This window comes from Antennarius striatus, chromosome 11 (genome assembly GCF_040054535.1).
Source record: "Antennarius striatus isolate MH-2024 chromosome 11, ASM4005453v1, whole genome shotgun sequence".
Taxonomy (NCBI): domain Eukaryota; kingdom Metazoa; phylum Chordata; class Actinopteri; order Lophiiformes; family Antennariidae; genus Antennarius; species Antennarius striatus.
In genome coordinates, this window is record NC_090786.1 from 1985676 (window position 1) to 2007981 (window position 22306).

Here is a 22306-nt window from a genome sequence, read left to right on the forward strand (position 1 = left end):
CTCTTATTAGTTTAAAAAATAACTCACTATCATAAAAAAGACTCATTACTGGCTCACAATATTTGTGTTCTATTCATCATTAACTTTTAATCTCAACGTTTGAATCAATTTGTGTTTCTACTGAAAGGTTCGAGTCCGTCTTCCATCCTGAACTGACAGAAAAGGAAGATTGGAACAGGACTTGCTGCCGCCTGCTGGTGAAGATCTGAAACAGTTATAAAAAGAAGGTTTTAACTTTATGAAAAAAATTTTTTTTACAGAAGAGCACCAAAGGACGTATTTATGAGAAGAATTAGGCTGAGAGTCATTTGAATGATATTTATAATCAAGTACAATTCTATTCCAATATATTGAAAGAAACGCTGTTTTTGAAGATTTTATTACGACGATATCATGAATTACATTACGTATTCATTTCCTACCCGCTTCATCCACTTGCGCGGGTCACAGGGAGCTGTTTTAACATTAAGTAACATTTATTGAAATAGAGAATTATTTCTGTTCTTCACTGGAGCCTTCAACCAGAAATGTGTTATGATGATTACAAGTACAAGTCTGAACATTTAGAGATGAAATAAAGGATCAATCAGTATTTAAACTATTTCTCTTACTAACAAATCTATTTATTTTCCATTTTTACTTTATGTATTTTTTGTTTCTTTTTATTATTTTTTAAAGTTATTAATTTTCTGTGTTTCCTTCCTTTTTAATAGGACTTTACGCGATTTTTTTTCTTTATTTGCTGCGTTTTCTTTAAAGGAAAAAAAACCCTCTCTGCCCTATTGGTCACCATATTTTCTATGATTCCGGAAAGGGAGGGGCTTTTCTTTTAAACAAACTAGGATAGTTACTTCCGGATTGAATCACGAAATATACAGCAAAGAAAAACAAATAAAATTTGATCAATTATGATGATTATTATTATTATTATATTAACATCAGAACAAATTTCAAACAATAACCAAATCCAAATGTTGCTGCGTCATTTCCGGTTAGCTCACCGCTGCAGTATCCATGACAACACTATCCTAAAATTCACGAGCCACTTAAGCGAGTGTAGTCCCGTGAATACATGTGACTACAAAAACAGAAGGACGTTAGCGGTGACGCTGCTGCTCAGTGACGTCAAGGTACGCCCATTTTACAGCTGTGTGTTTTGATTGGTTCAATCTGACAACTCACTCGTCATCCGTTACGTCACAGTCGAGATGCGGAAATTGGAGTCACCGTGGAGAACGTAAACTAATGACAAGCAGCCGCTAAAAAAAAACAAGAAAAAAATAACAAAAGAAGTAAGAAAAACAGAAGAAGAAACAAAGTGAACTACAAAAATGGCGGATATTATTAACCTCACTGTTATCGCTGCTGGTTTAAGTTAGCTAGCTGCTATTCTGTGTGTCACCGGAACTCTGTTGTCTCCTTACCGGCCCCGTTACCGTTAAATGGATCTACCGGGAGGTCCGGAGTCCCTGCCGGTGCTGCTGCGTCGGTAGCGGGACGCTAGAAGGCTACAAACCCCGCTGCACCCCCCTTCTGCCCTGGAGGTGAGTAAACGCAGCGAATCAGCTTTGAAAAACACCGGATTTTATAATTTCCACCGATTTCACCCACATTTTCAAATACATTAAATAATTTATTGTAGTTTCCAATTATTTAGCTTGTCCATATTGTTTCGGTTCTCTTATCATTTAAATATTTTATCGTTTATTTTGATGGTTCGTCCACTTTTACGACCCTCCGTTTAACGAGCGCTTGTTTTCGTCCCGGTGCGTCCCGCCGAGCTGCTTTTATTAAAAAAGTGGACGTTTCAGTGAAAGATACCCTGTTTGTTTGTTTTTTTTTAGTTGTAAATATGCCGAAATTAAAACCACCACCGTCAGATTTAATAAATACCTTTAATTTGACATGAACCGCCTCCTCTCTGCAGAACGGGACGGGAACATTAAACCGACTGATCTGTCAAAGGGGGTCTGGCGGGCAGGAGGTCCCGAATAGGAGCTCCAAAAGCAAAAGAAACGCGTTTTTATGACGAATTTAACGCATTTTAACCCGTAATAAAGTAGATTTGAGTTCTTCTATTGTTTAGAATCTGCAGATTAGGCAGCAAAGATCAATAATCAGTGGAATGGAGGGGAGGAGATGGGATGTCAGCCTGTGCTGCAGTGTAGTGGGGCCAAAGTGTTGTGATGTTAGACATTAGATAGTGACATGCCTTACATTGTAAGAAGGGTGTACCTTACCCACCATGTGGGCCTCCTGCTATTTTCACTTTCACTTTTTATTTGTTAATTTATTTTTATTTTATACTGTTAATTTATTAGTTTTAGTATAGTATATGTCCTGTTAGTGCTGCATGTGTCTGTTGGTGTAGTGAATGCCTGAGCAGTCGATAAGTGCAATTTCCTCCTGGATTAATAAAGTATATATCTATCTGCGACCTGCATTTGCGGATTGAGCGGGTTAGACGGTGAATGAATGAATGAATGAATATCTATCTAATCAAAAAGATCTGTAATGAATGAGTTCACCAGGATCCTGATGGAGGAGGTGACACAGATGCTGATTTTTTTTTTAAATCTCTGAAAGCAGACATTCAACGCATTCTGGGTGAAATTGGTTCTGCTTGTTTTAAAAATGACAGAAGTATTTTTTGTAATGTTATAAATGCAAAATAAAAGCATTTAGAAGAGAAAAAGGTGATGTTCTCCTCTGATCCACTATGACCTCATTCTTTGAGGCGTTCAGGGACAGGTGGAGGTTCTGACATCACCGTTCCAGGATGTCACCTCCTCCTCGTAGGCCGCCTCATTGCCACGGAGACATACTGATGCTCTGTAGGTGGAGGTCTGAGTGTCTCTTCTCTGATGGTCCTACACCTGGTACTAAACAGTCAGACCCAGTCAGAACGTCACCCCACCCCACCCCATAATAAGCTTCCTTCAGCTCTGCCATCTGTCAGACTGAAGGAGGCGGATCTCAGGGCAGCAGACGACACGATTGGCTGGCAGGCAGGCGGCCTGGAAGACGGGGGGGCGGGGGCTGATGGATAGAGACGGGAGGTGGAGGAGGAGGAGGAAGAGGAAGAGGAGGGTTCAGGAGGAGGAAGAGGAGGAACCAGAGGAGGAGACGCTGAGATGATGAGCCGGCTTTACTGCAGACAACAAGTGTTCAGAGAGAGAGAGAGAGAGGAGGGAGAGGCAGCGGCGGGACAAGAGAGAAGAGGAGGTTACCACGGCAACTCTGGAGACATTGCTGCAGTGTCTGGGACACGAAAAGGACACACAGGTAAGGTTACAGCTGCTGTGTGTGTGTGTGTGTGTGTGTGTGTGTGTGTGTGTGTGTGTGTGTGTGTGTGTGTGTGTGTGTGTGTGGATTGAGCAGTGCATGCTGGGAGGCGTGATATTGTGGGAATCCTATTAGCAGAGTCCAGGAAAAGTAGGCCTAACTGTGTGCTTATCAACCCGACACACACACACACACACTGAAACACACACACATACTGACACACATGCGTGTCGTTGGAGGTATTAAATAAACTTCATTTGAACGTGTTCCAAAGAGTGTTTGGTTGTAGTTTAGTGACGTGGCTGTAAACCGGGGTCAGAGTTCAGCGTCAGGCAAACTGCTGCTGTAAAAACCACCGGGAACCATTGATTTATTGATTGATCATTGATCAATAAGTCCAGTTGATCAGTAGGTGTGTGGTTGCGTTGAACTGTGATGTCACACATCAGACATTGACGACGTGAACGAGTTTCACACACAATTTGTTTACACAGAAGTGTGACCCGCCGCTGTTTGCCTATGTTAGCCTGCATTAGCCTGTGTTAGCCTGCATTAGCCTGCGTTAGCCTGCATTAGCCTGAGTTAGCCTTCATAGAAAGGAGGGACACCTTCCTGAAAGCAGGACGTTTGTCCCAGATCCACGCGGCACGGACTGATCCCTGGTCAGATCCTCGCTTATCTCGTCTAATCAGTTACGACTCGCTTTGCGACAAAGGCGTCCAATCAGGATCAAGCTGGCGAGGCCGGACAGGAAGAGACGTTGTGTTTAACCAGGAGTTTAAATCCTGCCCAAAACTTCAAAAAGCAGCTGCTAGCATTTAGCGGCTAGGTCACTTGTGTTGTGTTTTAAGATGGGTAGAACATGCATCAGTCAGTGACAACAGGAGAAGATCTCTGACTCGCTGTGAAACAGCAGCATGTGGGTCGCCGTTCACACCTGACCTACAAGCTCTTCTTCCTCCTCTATTTATAGACCAATCAAACGCACCCGTTTCACTGGACGCCATGTTGGAGGACGACTGCAGACATGTCATCTCTTTCGATCTAGAGTTACGTTTCCCATTAGCTCAGGAAGAACATCACGGCTGCAGTCACTAGCATATAGCGTTCGCATGTAGCATGTAGACAGCAGCAGGCCTCTGGAATATAAACGTCCACAACTCAGTCAATTCAGAGAAATCAGTTTAAAATCTATCAATAAAGTTTTGGTTTGGCTCAATCAGACTGATTGAAACCAATCCTTCTCTGAGACATCTAGAACTTTTAGAACCTACTAGAACGATTAGAACCTTAGAACCTGCTATATAACCACTAGAGCCACTGGTTAAACCAGGTTTATTAGGTTATCGTTTTGCGTGTGTTTGTGTTTTTTGTAGTGTGTTATTCTGAATGTTTGGACAATTAACTGAAGTATTAACTTGATCTTGTTCCTGTTTCTTGCTGCAGGTTTAAGGGATGATGAACTGATGGAGGACAAGCCTGGGAGTTCAGTTCCACCTCTGACCCCCTTCAGACAGTTTGGTTGTGGACTAGTTACCAGGATGTCAGTAGATTCTTTGCACAGATAGTGATTGTTGGTGCCGGCATGTCTCAGGCAGGTAAAGTTCTCCACCTGTACGTTGAGGTGAGGTCTGTTGCTGAGGACGAAGGGAAGGTGTCGGGCAAAAGTGATGACGGGGTCGGTCACCTGATGCTTCAGTGCCCCGACGTCCTCCCGCACTCTCACAGAAGCTCTGCCCACTCCAGCCCCAACCGCAGTCCACAACTCTCTCCGGTCTCTCGCAGCCAAAGTGAGGCTGGAAGCCGCAGTTCGTCCCGCTCCAAGTCCTCTTCCAGGCACTCAGTCAGCTTCCAACTCCAAAACCATGATTCTGGAGGGTCTCCCAGCCAGGTCCACCAGCAGGATGTGTTGTATGACGGTTTTGGGCAACTGCTTCAAGTGCTCTCACCTGAAATGCCCCGCTCAGGGCAACATGACTCAATGGGACTCACTTGTTCCACTCCTATCTCTCCATCGTCCACATCCTCGGAGGAGCTGACTGTCCCGTCTACTCGCTTCGGTAGCTACAGATGTTATGATGTCCCCCCGGAGCGCGAGCAGGGAAAGACATCTGTGGTGACTTTTGGATACATAGAGAAAGGTAACGTTCACGCCACAGGGGGCCGCCGAACCTCCATGTGCCAAAGTGAGATTGACCATCCCTTCAACAGGATGGACAGGCAGCTGTTGCCTCACCAGAAGAGACTGAGTGACCCACTGTGGTACCATGATCAGCCAGGGCAGAGCAATCCTTACTCCGGCTACCCCTACCCAACTCAAAGTAGGTCCCTACACTGTTCACCCCACATGCGGAGGGCTACCCTGGGTACTGTAGCCCAAAATTCCACTCATAAAGCCTTGGAAGACTTTGGATCTCCAGAGCTCAGGCGCAGATTTGCTGTTCGCAGAGAAGAGGATGGTAGCCCGACCCTGCCAAAGCACTCTGAGTCCCCCTGCTGCCGGTCCTGGACGGGTTCGCCCGTCCTGCCCCGGAGCACTCTCACACTGCCATCCAAGTCCCAGCTGGACCGAGGTCACAATTTGGTGAATGGACTTCCAAGAAGTCCTGCATCTGACCGTCTGTGTGCTCACACTGGGTATTCCTCCCATTCAACCAGTCCGTCTTCAACTCTTCACTCTCATAGCTTGCCCCAGAGGCCATGGTTGGGCAATGAGAGCCCCAGAATGCCCAGCAAGTTTAACCCACATTTACCTGCAGGGAGACCCACAGAGATCCAACATGGAATCCCATCTATCATTTACCACACCAGCAACCCTTCCAGGACTTTGTACCAATCTTCCCACTGCAACGGCAGTCCTACCAATGGCAGGAGAAGAATCTCCCCATCCTCAAATGCTGAAATGGCTTCAAGACTAGCGGTGGAGGCTGCCAAAATGTCAAACGTCTTTGCAGGCAGGCGGACTCCCTCACCTTTACCTTCTCGAGCAGAGTCAGGGAGGTCAGGGAGTCTCAAGACAGTACAAGGAGGATCTGCAAGCAGTTGTGGGCAAAGCTCCACTGACTCTCTGGAGGAAGACTTGTTGAACTACAGACGCAAAACAGACAAAGCAATACCTCAAACTGGACCAGGACATGTGTCTCCTCACCTCTTATCACACCGAGTCCCATCTACACCAACGTCTTTAGCTTTGCCTTCTCGGTCAGATCATGAAACGTCGGTCCCACTGCAACAACGGAACCCATCACCTGGTACAGACTTATCCACCCAGCACCTCTACCAGCCACCACAGTACACCAGAAACAGCAAATCAAATACCACCGAGCAAAGGCAGTATGATCATCTCTTTGAAAGACACAGCCCTGAACTCTCCAGAAGACTTCACTCCTGCCAAAATGCAGAGTTATCGCCTGTGAGCTGGACATCCAGGCACCAGGAGTGGAAGGAGGTAACACCAATGCAACATGGGAATGATATCTACAAACACTCAAAGAGACTGAACACCCCAACCAAAGAGGAGTGTCGATGGAAGACGTTCACGGAGGGCTTGCTGACGCCAGCTCCGAGAGAGGACCCTCAGGATCACAGTACGGGGACCGGACCGGCCTCCCAAAGCTCCAGCGGGGTAACGGGCAGCATGGCGGACAGCTCTCAGCTGGACAGAAACGAAAGCCTGTCCCCAGAAACCTCCAGCCAATCCAGCCAGAACACAGGAGACAACGGCTCAGGGATTCAGGTCGGCTGGGGGGGTGATGAGGGTTCGGTTGTCTAGACCAGAGGTCCCCGACCTTTGTTGGGCAGAAATAAAACAGACATGCCGGTACCGATTGACCCATGGACCGGTAACATTCCACAACCCGGGGTTTGGGGAGCAGTGGCCTAAAGGACCTAGGAGGAAGTCATCATGGAGATTAGCATTATGTGTTTGATTGGTGAACATGTTGTGGGCTTGGGGGGGGAGTCACTTTTACCTCAATAACAATAAATATGTAATCAAACTCCAGACCATTCGTGAGTTAGTTCCTGCTGCTCGGTGGAATTTGTTTGGGGACTTTCAGTTATCGTCTATTTTAAGACGCACTAATGTTCAGCATTAAAGACGGACGGAAACATCCTCCAGATGCTGCATTCATGTTCATTTTGTTTTCTAAACGCTCACAGATACGGATGTAATGAGGCAACGCCGCCACTGGGGGCAGTGTCCAAGTGTTTTTCATCGCCGGCTGTTTTTCTGCAGTTTTTAAAAATTTTCTAGTTGCATCTAACATCTACTCCTCTGCCATTAGCTTTTGTTGAAAGAAAAGTTCAAAACCAAAGACGTTTTAGTCCAGCATTCTCCAGAAGAACTGAATAAAATTGGAGACCAGCTTTTAAAAACAACATGAAAAGCTAAACTGATCATTCCAACTCCTACGGCATGATCCTAAAGTTCCTCAAGATATAGTTCAGAGCGTTTTAAACATGAAACCTTCAGTGTAGCATCAAAGCCAGAAGAGCTGCTAAGCACGCTCACCTCAGTATTAGCTGTTAGCTAACGTTATTCACTACATGCGCAATTGGGGAAGAAGTCATACCTTCATTGAAACTAGGCTTATGCTTATGATGTTATGTCACAAACAAACAAACACGCCTCCCGCCCAATGTCAGCTGTCATAGGCTCCGCCCCTTCCGTATATTGTAAACAGGATAAAGGGTTAACAAAATGAATGACTGTTTTCTTGCCGAACGTTGGACAACAGGAAGTTCTAATTCTTCTTAAAAATAAAAAACGTAGACGGGACTGTTTTTTCATTACTTTAAATCCAGGAATAAAATCTAAAAAGAAGTTTTAAATGTATTTCTTGTATATTTTTGCGACACTTTCTCCAGCCAACGTTATCTCTCTTGTCCTCACGCAGTCGGACGGCGGCTCGGCGACGACCCCGACGTCACGATCTCAGAGGATCGCCCAGGCCAAGTGGGACTTCCTGTTTGGGGAGCCGGTGGAGAGTCGCTGCTGTAAAGGTGCGGCTGTGGTCACCGTGGGAACAGGAGATGTCCTTCATCTCGTTGCTGTCTGTCCACTAGCGCAGTAAACAAGCAGCTTCAGGAGATTTGGCTAAGCCAATCAGAGAAGATTAACATCAGCAGGTCTTGCGTAGCTCCACCCACCACCCGGCTCTTTGTTTAGAGTCTCTTAGGGACGAGACATTCTTGATGAAACCCCCTAAATTACAAAAGAAACACACATTTTTGTCAACCAATAGACATTCAGACTTTACCTGTGTATAATTAATTATATAAGTTACGTAAACGATGATAAAGAATGAAAAGAAAGGCAAACGTCACAAGAACACACGGGCTACGTCTTGTATCCATCCGCCAAAACGTAAAGAACGAGATCCGGTCTCAGCTCATATCTTGAGGTCCTCCTGTAGATCTAAACACTCTTAAAGGTCAAAGGTCAGCAGCTTTGAACTCTTCTCTCTTGCAGACGCTCCTCCCACCACGCCCCCGATCAGCAGCTCCCCCAGCCGCATCCCTCCCTCCTCCCTCCATCTGAAGCCCGCCAATCAGAGCAGGGGGCAGAAACTGTCCCATCACAAGGTGCAGCAGATCGAGGTGGACTTGGTGACCTCTGACCCCCGAAGCGTCGCGTCCAAGTCTGGCGTCATCCGCCAAACCATCAAGTACTCTGAGACGGACCTGGACGCCGTGCCGCTGCGCTGCTACAGGGAGACTGACCTGGACGAGGTGAGTCGACATCAGCCAATCAGATTCCACTCCCTCCTCTCTTGGTATTAAAAGCTGTTCCGTTGCCTAGGTGATGCGGGCGGAGGCGGAGTCAGCCGAGGAGGCGGAGGAAGACTCCGCCTTTCGAACTCAACCCTGCCCCCTGGGAAATTTGAGCCTCAGTTCCATCGACACCTCCCCCAAACCCTGGGCCAGTCGGGGGAGGGTGAAGGAGGAAGAAGAGGATGAGGGGGAGGGAAAGGAGGAAGAGGAGGAGGGGGAGGGAAAGGACGAAGAGGAGGAGGAGGAGGAAGGTGGGGTGGCGAGGTGGGCCAGCGTGAGGATGCTGGGAGATCGACAGAGATGGAAAACCGGCGGGACGACGGACGACGAGCCGTTCGGTCCGGTGCGGCAGGGGTGAGTCACGCCCATATATGGGTTGGTTTGGATCGACCAATGGCATCACAGCAGGAGAGCCCCGCCACCATCAACATGGAGATGTGTTTTGTTTCTGGAGGACGTTTTTGCGTGACGGTGTCGTAATAAATGTGTTCACGTAGTTTTTTGTCAACCCCCACAGGCCGGTGGAGGCGTCGCCTCGGACCCACGGGGGCCTGAAGTCGCCCATCTCCCTGGGGAGCCCCCGCCGGCCCTCCGACAACCACCTGGACTCCTTCAGCCGCCATTTTGAAAGCATCATGGAGTCCCACCGCGCCAAAGGCACGTCCTACAGCAGCCTGGACAGCGTCGACCTGCTGACCTCCGGATCCACGTCGGTGTTCACCTTCGACCTGCCCACCCTGACGCCAGAGATCCAGGTAGGAGACCCTGAACACTTCGCAGGAAGCTGATTGGTTCGTTGGGGGGTTAGACTGACGTGTTTGTTCGTTCAGAGTCAGATCTGCGACAGCGCCAAGCAGATCATCGAGCTGAGCTTCGCCCCGCTGGCCCGCCTGGACGCGTCGGCCGCGTCCGACGACGTGTCGCGATCCGAAATCACTCTCAGCGCCTCGGGGGCGGGGCCCCACAACGACGGCAGCGGCGGCGAGCCTCCGGTTCGATCCAGGTCGGAGAAAGACTCGAGGCGTCGACCCATCCTGAAAGACGGCTTCCGCAAGGCGATGTCGGTCCCGTCGCTCCACGGCGCCCCCAGGTGAGTCGGAGCGCCGGGGTCGGTTCTGGTTTCTGGACGACGACATGAAACGTTAAGAATGGTGAAAAATTATCAATAATCAATCTATCGGTAAATGATGGTTTCCGTCATTTGGAGTTAAGTCAATTTTCCAAAAAAAATACACAAAAAATTTAAAGACAAGTTGACGTCATTTTCTTCCACTTACGTTTGTCTGCCACAAATACTGGAATCTTAAAATCACTAGTAAAAAACATGTTAAATATTATTTCACACACATAATATATATATATATAATTATTATTATTTTATATTATTATCATCATTATATAAGATATTAAAAACACATGATATCATGTTACTGTACAATAAATCAGAATAAAACATAATATATTATTAGCCCGTAGCAACCCTCGTGACACGGAATGCGAAAGAATAAAAATAAAATTAGCGTCATCTTAAAGTAGATTCGTATCGATAATTTTTTAATTTTAAATACATTCATTACTAAAGTTCAGTACATAACTGGGAATTTTTATCTAGTTTACGAGTTAATTCTATTTACATCATTTTTTAATGTTTTGTCGCGTCTCCTGGAACCGATCATCGACATTCACCGAGGTTTACCTGTAATAAACAGTAAATATTTATTAAAGTTAATAAATATTAATAAATATTAAAGTTCAGGTTATGAATGAATGTTTGATTTTATCAATCGTGTCAAAATAAGACTTGAAAATTTGATAAAAGTATGACTTAAAATAAACATGCAGTAACATTGATCTACCACTAGAGGCCACTAGAACACCATGATATTGACAGACTTGATGAGCGTTGGTCTCAGCGACCTTTAACCTCCACATCCCATTCCTCGATTTAACATTGACATGTTTCCATGGAAACAGAGAGACCTCCTTAGGAACACGTTTGTCGTACTGCACCTGAAAGCGGCGTGACGCTCGCGACCCGTTTTGGTGACTTTGAGCCAAGCCGCTGACCTAAACCACGTCACCGAGCGCTTCTGCTTTTAGATCCCAGACCGGCGGGTCCGTGTGAAGGAGGGCCGGCCTCGGCGCCGCCCTGTCATTACAGACGAGTCCAAACCTTTATTTAAACCTATCCTCATGACGAGGCAGCCAGAACCGCGCCAGAACAGCCCCCCGGCGCCGCCCACAGCTCCTCCAGGAGCTTTTGTTCTTTCATGACCGGCGTCTCAACCACAACCAGAAATATTCACGAGGTTCCTCTGATGGGGGGTCCAGAGATTCTGGTCTGGAAAGTGAAGGGGAGAGTCTGGATTGGAGAAAATGTGTGATGAAGGAATTAATGTTGGTTTACAGACGTAAATATGTTGGATTTTAATCCATCATTTTACCATATTTAAAATCAGAAACACATCAAAAGTTCGGGTTTTATCCCGCGGTTAGCTTCAGCTGTAGCTAGTAGTTAGCTTTAGTGCTAATTTATTCATGCAGCTAAACAAACGATGAAGGAACGAAACGGAAAGAATGAAACTTCTTCTGGTCCTGGACGAGTCGATAGTTCCTCCTCTGGGTGTGGACGCAGAACCCAGATTCAAACACCAACTTTATTGTTTCCAGTTGAAAACAGATCCAGCTGGAGAGGGAACACACACACACACACACACACACACACACACACACACACACACACACACACACTTTTATAAGTCTGTGGAGGGAAAATCCAGATGGATTCATTCAATGTTTCAGAGACAGGATGGAAAGACAGACCTCCCACTCCTGTCAGATTACTGAAGACCCTCCCCCTCCTCCTCCTCTCTTCTTTGAAGATCTTTTGCATCTGCTGTCTGGCTGCAGTGACCTCTGACCTCTGTAGCTCAGCTTGCGGAGGAAATGTCCCTTTATAAAATTGGAAAAAAAAGTATTAGAAAAACTCCAAAAAACTTCAATAAACTGAAATGTTCATTGAAGTTTTTTGTAATTTCATTAACATTGTTATTTTAATAAACAAAGATGTTACGATGTTTGTCTAATAAACATAAACAACATCAATCTTCTGTTTGTAACCTGATGATAACGCTAATCATGCTAATATTATTAGTGATGATGAAGCTAATGAGGAAGGCAGAGGCTAACTTTAGCGCGTTGCTACTTTCAGCCAACAGGGAGCAACCCCATAAAAGGGGCGGGGCTAAGGCTCGCCAGGTAGATTTCTCAGGATGTTTTAACAGGACGGTGCGAAGGAATGGAGCGACAAACGTTTGAAAAGATGACATTTAAATAAATTCTTAATTAATTCCTAATTATTTGTATTTCAAAAGGAAACAGAAAAAGGAACATTTTACTGTTTGTGAATGAGACACAGAAAAAACCTTCCAGGAAGGTCGATGGACTGAAAGGAAGGTAAGAGGAGACAAAGAGAGGAAGAGGGGAAGGAGAGGACAGAGGGTGGGGAGGGAGGGGAGGAGGAGGGGGCGGGGCATCCCGGGTCAAATGGGGGAGGAAACAAACGCTTCCCTCCTCCTCCTCCCCTCTAGATAGAGGAAAATAACCCAGCAGATGGAGGAGAGGACGAGACGGGAGAGAAAGTTGAGCTGAAGTTGCTGGAAGAAAAGCCGGGTTTGGATTTTTTTAGGCGTTGAAGTTACAGAGAGGAAGAGGAAGATTAGGAGGAAGAGGAGGAGGAAGAGGAGGAAGGAGCTCACAGCAGTGAGGAGGACAGCCTGAAGCAGACGAGGGAAACAGAACGCACCGATTAGACCGGCGCCGCAGAGCGTGGCTGGAAACAGATGATGTCGTTCCCCGATGATGTCATCACGTTGACGTTTGGATGATGTCACACCGTCTGCCCCGGTAGCGCCTCATGGCTCAGAGCGCGTCCGCGTGGATGTCCGTTGATCAGCTGCTGCTGCTCGGTCGCTGACGTCACAGGTTGAGGGGGCGGGGGTGAGAGTGGGCGGGGCTTCTGCCACATGGCCCGCTACCTTCTGTGCTGGGGGGCGGGAGCTCTGGAGGACAGGTACCTGTATGCCCCGCCCTACCCGGCCGTGTACAGGTGAGTCTGCCGAGAACGACACGACTGCCGCCCCCTGGTGGACGAATCGGTGCAACGGATTGATGTATAAGACGCAGCCAATTTATTGATTAATAGGGAGGGAGGGGCTATCAGTGAGGCCAGCCAATCACAGGCAGGAGACTCTACCGGTTCAATGAGGCCCCTTTGACAGATTTCAGGTGAGAGTCTTCACCCTCAGGAGATGAAACAGGAAGAGGTCACACACCTACTTCCTGTTTGCTTGGATCTTCAGGTTTCCTGAACTCAGAAGCTTCAGAATCAGGTGGTATTGATCACATATCAGTTGATTAGTCGTGGAATTTAAACAGGCTGGAACGGGGGAGGAAAGAGTCTGAAGAGTCTCTGCTAGAATGGAGGACAACGTTTAGAAGACAGTGGTCAGGATTAGAGGCCGTGGTGAGGACAGCCATGATGGACAGATTAGAGACAGTGGTGCTGAAAACCAAACAGGAAGTGGAGGTGGAGGAAATGAAAATGTTGAGGTTCTCTAGGAGTGACCAGGTTGGATCGGATCAGAACTGAGTTCCTCAGAAGAACAGGGTGGGATGTTCTGGAGACAAAGTTAGAGAAATCAGACCTGGATGAAGCTGTGGTTCCTCCTCCCAGAGACTTCTGAGAGTTTTCTATTCTTGGACCCGGTGGTTAAATCAGCGCGAGGAGCCCAAGGTGGCTGTATGGTAAAAAAAAAAAGTCTGCTAGTGTCCTGTGGACTGGAGTTATTTCTGGCCCAGTGAACGAGAGGAAGGACCTGACAGAAACATCCGGACTCTCATTTATTCTGGTCTCGTCTTCAAGAGCACTACAAACTCCAAACGCCCAGAGATGCTGACCAATCAGAGCACAGGATTCTGACCAATACGAGCAGAGAGTAGCAGACTTTAAACGTAAGAGACAATAAAGTCGGGTTACCTGAGGGAACCACGAAAACGACACGAGACGCGTCCTGGAAACGTCCTGAAGTCGACTCACCAGGGAGAGTTACTGGAAACAACCGTTAGCAGCTACGCTAGCAGCTCTGTGGTGCTAACCTTTGGTGTGATGACAGCTAAATGCGGAATCAATACGCTTTGGGTCAGAGATACATGAAGGACATTGCTAAATCCACTTCTTTAGACTATATTTAGCTGCACTTCCTGTTTGCTGTAACCATAGAAACAGTCAGCCAATCAATGCTGACTGAAGGGACAATCCACTTCAGTCATTCTGCTGACCTCTGATCCTTCAGTGCTTGTTCCTCAAACAGAAACAGTTAGTGTTAGCATCAACAGTCTTGGTGTTGGGTTCTAACAGTCTTGGCGTTGGGTTCTAACAGTCTTGGCGTTGGGTTCTAACAGTCTTGGCGTTGCAGGAGGAAGAAGAACCACGAAGTCTTGATGGTCCTGTAGTAACGAGTGTTTTCTGTGTTGTCAGGGAGCGGCCGGTGAACCGCCCCCCGGAGCTGCTCTACCCACAGGCCGATGTGGCAGAGCGCCTGGCGCTTGGCGGCAGCGACGACGCGCTGGCCAATGGCATGAAGGCGGACCTGCAGGCCGCCAAGCGTCTCGCCAAACGCCTCTACAACCTGGAAGGATTCAGGAAGTCCGATGTGGCTCCACACCTGAGCAAGAAGTCAGTTCCTCTACTGGTCTGTGGTTCTAGTCTCTGTCCTCATCTTTGTTCTGGTCTGTGGTTCCGGTCTGTGGTTCCAGTCTGTGGTTCCGGTCTGTGGTTCTAGTCTGTGGTTCCGGTCTGTGGTTCCGGTCTGTGGTTCTGGTCGTGACTCTCGTCTCTTGTCTTGCAGTAACGTCTTCAGCCAGATGGTGGCGGAGGAATATCTGAACAACTTTAACTTCTCAGGTCTGACCATCGATCAGGCCCTCAGGTCAGTGATGACGCAGCACTCCTGATGAAAACACACGAGTCATGTTTAGCAGACAGCCAGCAGCCAATCACAGAGCTTCCTGTTGCTTCACTTTGTCTTCAGGGCGTTTCTGGGAAAATTCTCTCTGATGGGAGAAACTCAGGAACGAGAACGAGTCCTGGTCCAGTTCTCCAGGAGGTACCGGCAGGGGAACCCGGAGAGCGAGACCTCTGAAGGTACCTGTCTGTCTGACGCCGGTCTGACTGTCTGACCATCTGTCTGTCAGTCTAACCGTCTGACTTTCACATGACTCCCACCTGTCTGTCTCCCACCTGTCTGTCTCTCACCTGTCTGTCTCCCACCTGTCTGTCTCTCAGACAGCGTCCACACGCTGACCTGTGCTGTGATGCTGCTGAACACGGACCTTCATGGAAACGTGAGTCAAGAAATATTTTAATTTCAGATTAAATTTTATAGAATCAATATTTAAAATTTGTTAACTATATTAATTATATTTAAAGAGTGTAATTAATCTATTCTTCTTATTTATAGATATATTATCTATCAATCTTTTGCATCACATGATCAATCAATGAATCGATCAGTGACCCTTCCTGCGCTCATCGTCATTGATCTCTCTTTAGTTTCCAAACGTCAGATGTTTATCAAACATCAATAATCAATAATTATCATTCAATCACTTGAGGGGTTTTGACAGAACTTGTCAGTGTTTGTCGGTCGATCTGACATCAGAGCAGCGACACCAGAGTTCACACCTCTGAACGCTGGTGTCAAGCGGTGATGTCGTTACCGTGGCAACAAGCTGTCCTTCCAACGGCGACATTTATTCATCAGTTTAGATCCAAACAGCTGAGAGGAGCTGAAGTTTATTTGTCTTAAATTCAAATCGCAGTAGGAATTTAAATGTCAGGTGAATCATGGGAAATGTAGGACTCATGTCAGGACGTCCCAGCTGCTCTGCGTCCCTAATGAAGTGTGTGTGTGTGTGTGTGTGTGTGTGTGTGTGTGTGTGTGTGTGTGTGTGTGTGTGTGTGTGTGTGTGTGTGTGTGTGTGTGTGTGTGTGTGTGTGTGTGTGTGTGTGTGTGTGTGTGTGTGTGTGTAGAATGTGGGGAAGAGGATGTCTTGCAGTCAGTTCATCTCCAACCTGGAAGGTCTCAACGAAGGAAAGGACTTCCCCAAAGATCTGCTGAAGGTGACACACACACACACACACACACACACACACACACACACACACACACACACAAATTGAACTAATAAAATGTCATTTCCAGATTTAAGATTGATTTTGGATTCATTTCTATATTATTACCATGAGACAGAAATTGAGTTAAAATAAAATACATGGATAAACAAACAAGTAGAAAATATGTCAGACATACAGGAAATAAAAATATAAAGATCTAAATATAAATGAAAAAAAATCAAAAAGTTTTACTTTAAATTGATTTTAGTCCATTTATTGAATGAATAATTTCATATATTTGAATAGTATTTCTATTTGATTTGGTTGTAAAATAAAAAAATCTATAATTAAATTCTATAATCAAATCAACAGTTGATTGAAAAAGAATATTCAATAATGAATCTAACACATTCAAAATGTTAAATTATTCATAGTATATGTTATCACTATTTTAAACAATAATAATAATAATAAAATAATAATAAATAAAATAATGATGACAAATCAGCATCGCTATTAATTTCCATTATGTAAAAATGTTTCGTCATCCTTTGTCAAATCTGATGAAAAATCGCTGAGTCACTGTTTTAATGTTGCATCTGCATCACATTCAGGTCTGAGTCGTCGTGATTGACGGCTCAAAAGAGAGCAGGAGGTGGAGGCGGGCCTTAGCTACCGTTCCCGGGTTATGATTGGCTGTCGCCACTGAGAGAAAATGCGCATTGAGAGAGAGAGAGAGAGAGAGGAGGAGGAGGAGTGAGCTCACCTGACGGAGGGATTCTCCTGCAGGACGAAGACGACAACGAGACGAAGGAGAAGAGGAGGAAGAGGAGGAAGTGAGGAAGAGGAAGGAGGGATCCGCTCGTCCGTCCCCCCCCCAGAGTGCAACAGGAGGAACTCTTTTCCTCCTCCATCATCCCTCCATCGTCTCAGGAGCGGGCTGACGTCAGTTTTTGGGGTGCCCCCCCACCCCCTTCTCTCTCTCTCTCTCTGTGTGGGTGTGCTCGATCGCCCCCCCGCCCCCCCATCCTGCTATTCTTCTCCATTCTTTTTGTTTTGGACGAGCTGCTGATGCGTTTCCTCCGTCACGCCGATTTATTTGCAGTCCAGGGATTCTCCTCCGCCGCCGCCGCCGCCAGAGGAGGAAGAGGAGGCAGAGGAGGAAGACGCCGCCGCTTCTAGTTCGGACGTCTCTGCTATGAATGTTTTTTTGTTTTTTGTTTTTTTTGGCGTTGAATTTCCAGATTTCTGATTTAAAATTTTTGGGGATTTTTTTCTTTTTTTAAAAAAATTTTCTCGCTCCTGGTTTCCTGAGGTCGTCCACGGTCGTCGCTCGGATCCTGGTTGAGGGTTCGACTCCATCGAATCAACAGTTGTCCGGTCCGGCCTGCGGGATTCTGGGAGTCTCTGCCGTGTTTGATGCGTAATGAATTTACCCAGGATACAAGGGGTTGAGGACACGCCCCTTTTTTCACGCTGAGAATCTCAAAAAAATCCTGAAAAAAACCTGAAATCCAAATTGTGAAACTGGAGTCAGATCGGATTCCAGCAGAATCCGGATCGAAGCGTTCACACCGACATCCGGAGTTGATTTAGAGGTTGTCCCCCTTCTCCTCCGACCGCCGCCATGATCGGCGTCAACAGCATCCACTCGTCCGGTCGGATGCGGTCACGCTCGCTCTGCTCGGTCCGCAGCGGGCGCGAGTCCCGGGACGCCGACCCCTTCCGGTATCCCAGAACCCCCCGCTCCCGCTCCCTCAAGCCACTGGCGTTCCCCGACCTGCTGGGAAAAACGCAGGATGGACATCAGCACCGGCGGAGCCGCAAGAAGAAGGTTAGCGGCTGGAGCTCCGCCCCCTTCTGCTCCCGCCGACGGACGATTTCTGAGGAGAAATAAATACAAATAGTTCAGTCGAAAGTTTAGTTTGATACGAATTAAAAGTGAAAATGTAACAAATGAAGTTTTTTTAAAAATGCGCGACGGCAAAACAGAAAAACAAGATTTACATTAAAAAATTTTGACACTTTTTTGACATTTTAAAAAAATTTCAAATTTTATTTTCATTTCAAATTTAATTTAAATCAAAAATTCAAAAATCAAAATAAAAAAATGAAATTAACATTTTTAATTATTAAGTCTGTGACAAGTTTTGACCCCGCCTCCCTGCCCCCCCCCCCCCCTTTCTCTCCTCAGGCTCTCTACACCTCCATCAAGAACGAGAAACTCCAGTGGACCATGTGAGTCTCTACTGGTTGCAGTGTGTGTGTGTGTGTGTGTGTGTGTGTCCACTGCAATGAGTCTTATTTAAGCCCCTGCTGCCATGGCAACCAGTCCCTGCTTCCTTCCCTGCTTGTAATTACAGGTCAACTTTGAGTGTGTGTGTGTGTGTGTGTGTGTGTGTGTGTGTGTGTGTGTGTGTGTGTGTTAACCCAGCACTAACATTAAACTGTTTCTCTTGAAGCGATGAAGAGGAGGTGAGGACGTCAGAGCTGCCTGACGTCCGGACAGACTCCGCCTCCCACACCATGAAGCGGCTGGGGAGTGGCGGAAACCCGCTGGTGGGCGTCGCCCAGCAGACCGACAGCGAGCTCTACAAGAGCGGCTTCCTGGTCCGCAAAGTCCACGCCGACCCCGACGGCAAGAGAAGTACGGCGTCCGGCGCACTGCGGCCCCTCCCCCTAGCACCATGACGCCACCATGATAAGCTTTCGTCGCTATGCCGACGACTCCCTCCTTTATTTATCCGTTGAATCCGTTTGATTCCAGCTGCTTTGATTGACAGCTGGAATAAAACTCAGGAAAACAAACGTCAGCGTCTTTAAATGTGATCCCTGTCAGGTGTAATAACCCATGATGCTTTGCTTTTGCCAGCTCCGCGGGGGAAACGGGGATGGAAGTCGTTCTACGCCATGATGAAGGGTCTGGTGCTCTACCTGCAGAAGGTAACCCGTCTGAACTACATTTCCCAGAAGCCCCGCTGCCTGTCAGTCTGTGGTGTGTTTATTTTTGACTGGCGTCCTAGATTGTTCACCTAAATGAGACCACGATGGTCTCCATGGAAACAGAAAACTTTATTTAAAACACTTCTGACGACAATTCTGATCGTTTTCCTTCATAAATCACGAAGAAATATGAAAACTGAGCTGAAACGGGATTGGACACCAGCGTCACGCTGCTCTGTGATTGGTTGACAGGACGAGTACCGTGCGGAGCGCGAGCTGACGGAGGAGGACGTGAAGAACGCCGTGTCCGTCCATCACTCCCTCGCCATGAGGGCCGCCGACTACAGCAAGCGAGCCAACGTGTTCTACCTGAGGACGGCGGACTGGAGGGTGTTCCTGTTCCAGGCGCCGTAAGCCCCGCCTCCTCTGGTGTTTGTTTGTCTCTGTCAGAACAAACAGGAAGTGTTGCTTCTACTTCCTCTTCCCCTGCAGGAACGCGGAACAGATGCAGTCTTGGATCACGCGCATCAACGTGGTGGCGGCCATGTTTTCGGCGCCGCCGTTTCCCGCGGCGATCGGCTCCCAGAAACGCTTCAGCCGTCCGCTGCTGCCGGGGTCCAACACCAAACTGTCCCAGGTACCCCAGCGCAGCTGACGTCATGGTAACAGGTCACAATGACGTCATCGGTCACCTGCATTGTTTTGGCTCCGGCAGGAGGAGCAGGTCAAATCCCACGAGAATCGCTTCAGGGCGGTTTCCTCCGAGCTGGCCGACCTCGCCGTCGCCACGCCCGAGAGGAAGGTGAAAGGTCGCGAGCTGGAGGAGCACAAACTCCGACAGGAGTACCTGGAGTTTGAGGTGAGGCGAGCTAGTGCTAACACTCTAATCTATTGACTAATGCTAATTTAATAATCTATTGGCTAATGCTAACATACAGCGACATAAACATGCTAACTTGTTTGTAAGCGACTGATGCTAACACGCTAACGCGTCCTCCACAGAAAACGCGCTATGGGACGTACGCCATGCTGCTGCGAGCCAAGCTGTCGAGTGGCGACGAGGACCTGTCGGCCTTCGAGGCGCGGCTGTTTGACGACGGCGGCCTGCAGAGGGCGCACTCCAGCCCCACGCTGCCTCAGGAGGCGGCGAGCAAAGAGAAGCCCGGCGTCCACAAGAAGTCCAAAAGCCTGAAGGTCACGTCCACGACCTCAAGGAGCGGCGGCGACGCCGAAAAGGGAAGCAAGAAGAAGAACGGCGGCGGCAACAACCAGCGGCCGGAGCTGCAGAAGCAGGAAGAGGCGCCGTAAGGCGGGGGGGCGGGTCTTATTGAGACGCAGCACCGGAGGCTTTGGAACCGTTTCCGTTAGAACTCAGTCTGGTTCTGGTTCTGTTGGGCTGAGCTGAGACCTTCAGGGTCTGTGGGAGAAAAGACCGTCGTCCCAAAGGAGGAGGACAAGCGAACACATTCAGGAAACAGCTGTTCTTTCACAATAAAAGCAGCTGGGGAGTTTCAGAGTAAGAGCTTTGTTTCCTGTCACATCTTTCATTTCAGGGACTTTTTTTTTTTGTGAAGGTGATGAAGAACGAGCTTCATCATCACAACTCAAACCGTTTGAAGGTACTTCATGTCCTCAGAACGCCAACCTCCTGCACCGCCGCCACTCTGCTTCTCCTAGCAACAGACGGGAAAGCTGGTTGCCATGCCGACCACATTTGATGGACAGAAAAGCGTGGGACTGTTGCTCTGGCAACTGACCAAAGGGGAGAATAAAGGATGAGGGGAGAGGGGTGAGTCCAGACTCCCCCAAAACAAAGACTCTGACCATACCTCCTCCTCCCCCGTGTGTGTGTGTGTGTGTGTGTGTGTGTGTGTGTGTGTGTGTGTGAGGCTGACTTTGTCATGTTTGCTGTATGGAAGATCTTTAGTGACCAAAAACTCATTAAGTTTTTTTTTGCTTCAGTAAAGATTAAATGTTTGTCGTTAATTCGAGGCTGGAAACAGAATTTAATGAAGAATTCTGACATTTGATTTAAAATTTAAAATTCTGAAAATACGCGTTTCAAACGGTAAGAAATAAAAGTAAAATTAAAAAGTGTTTAGTTTTGTCATTAAGGATCTTCCTCAGTTTAACTCTCTGTGCTGGAAACTGAAGAGCGTTCATTCCGTCCGTTCCCACATTCCCGCTCCTCGTCCTTCCCGACTGAAGGTCTAATTCCATGTTTTCGTGGTGCGTTCAGGGACCACCGGACAGAACACACATTCAGAGGTTCTGCCTTTTGTTGAGTTGTTTTTGTTTCTGGGGAACTGTTCATAAAAATGATGCGTTGGAACAAAATGTTCCAAATCAGAGTCTCCTGATCTTCACCGTCTGGAATTCTGGGATGTCCTCCAGGTGCAGTTACATGTTGTCGCCACTGGAGGTCACCAGAGTCCCAGAGAGGCTCAGTTCATGGTCATGATGTGTTCAGGAGCTACAGATGGACGGAACCTCCATGACTTTATCGATACTTTAGAATAGAACTAAAATGTTTTCTCTTCAATATCATTAAAAAAATTTTTTTACAAATCTGTAAAATGACGGAATGGATGTGACGTAATGACGGGCGTCGACCACCAGGTGGCGACAGAGTGAGGCTGATGGTTGAAGATCAGGAGACTAAAAACCGTTGGAAGCGGTTTCATTTCAAACAATCCTGCCGACATATGATGTTGTCACCATGGCAACTTCTACAACCCCCCCCCCCCCCCCACTGGGACAGATCTGCCTTCCTCCCCTCCCCCGTTAAAGATGAACCCCGTCTAAAAACCGTCGCTGCTTTCCGCTGGTGTAAATAAAGTTCATGTTGAGAAGCCATAATGGAGCTGGGAGGGGTTCCAAACCCGAGGGATTCAATCCACAACTTTATTTATTCTGTCCACTGTGGACAACTGGATTTTTAGACGTCTGCTTTTCTTTAGGCTTCGCTGCGGCCTGAATGTTCGCCGCCGACACGTCGCGTCCCGATGACGTCATAGTGCTTCATGTTTTGAAGAATTAGAAGAAAATAAAAGTAAACTGAAGAAACTGAGTCGCTTTTATTCTTCTTTGTTTCTGTTCCTGCTGGAAAATAAACGGGAAAAATGA

At 47.3% G+C, this 22306-nt stretch overlaps 1 protein-coding gene and 1 long non-coding RNA gene across 4 annotated transcripts; one reads left to right on the top strand and one right to left on the bottom strand.

Moving 5' to 3' along the window:
* Positions 1–1514: 1514 nt before the first annotated feature.
* psda (pleckstrin and Sec7 domain containing a) lies at positions 1515–22247 on the top strand. Of its 2 annotated transcripts, XM_068326608.1 has the most exons (19): positions 3128–3285; positions 4732–7021; positions 8184–8289; positions 8759–9018; positions 9089–9414; positions 9578–9815; positions 9891–10150; positions 14600–14797; positions 14970–15050; positions 15153–15265; positions 15407–15465; positions 16154–16243; positions 18432–18475; positions 18700–18884; positions 19110–19180; positions 19433–19590; positions 19673–19817; positions 19896–20039; positions 20183–22247. In XM_068326608.1, exons 2-19 carry the CDS (start codon positions 4871–4873, stop codon positions 20486–20488), a joined length of 4935 nt encoding a protein of 1644 aa, XP_068182709.1. In that variant the 5' UTR covers positions 3128–3285; positions 4732–4870; the 3' UTR covers positions 20489–22247. The 2 variants fall into 2 exon arrangements, with proteins under 2 accessions (XP_068182710.1, XP_068182709.1); XM_068326609.1 differs by lacking the exons at positions 3128–3285; positions 4732–7021 and adding an exon at positions 1515–1544.
* On the bottom strand, positions 10050–14641 carry LOC137603332 (uncharacterized). 2 transcript variants are annotated; one of them, XR_011037258.1, is made up of 4 exons: positions 12866–14641; positions 11884–12012; positions 11071–11746; positions 10050–10182 (listed from the first exon to the last, which is right to left on the bottom strand). It is a non-coding gene; the product is annotated as an uncharacterized lncRNA (long non-coding RNA). The 2 variants fall into 2 exon arrangements; XR_011037257.1 differs by lacking the exon at positions 10050–10182 and having other exon boundaries at positions 10812–11746.
* Positions 22248–22306: the final 59 nt, after the last annotated feature.

Bases quoted from the DNA above. Each gene is read 5' to 3' on its own strand.
- psda (XM_068326608.1), top strand. From the start codon at position 4,871: ATGTCTCAGGCAGGTAAAGTTCTCCACCTGTACGTTGAGGTGAGGTCT. The intron at 15,266-15,406 runs GTACCTGTCTGT...TCTGTCTCTCAG, and splicing joins GGAGAGCGAGACCTCTGAAG to ACAGCGTCCACACGCTGACC. The intron at 20,040-20,182 runs GTGAGGCGAGCT...CGTCCTCCACAG, and splicing joins AGGAGTACCTGGAGTTTGAG to AAAACGCGCTATGGGACGTA.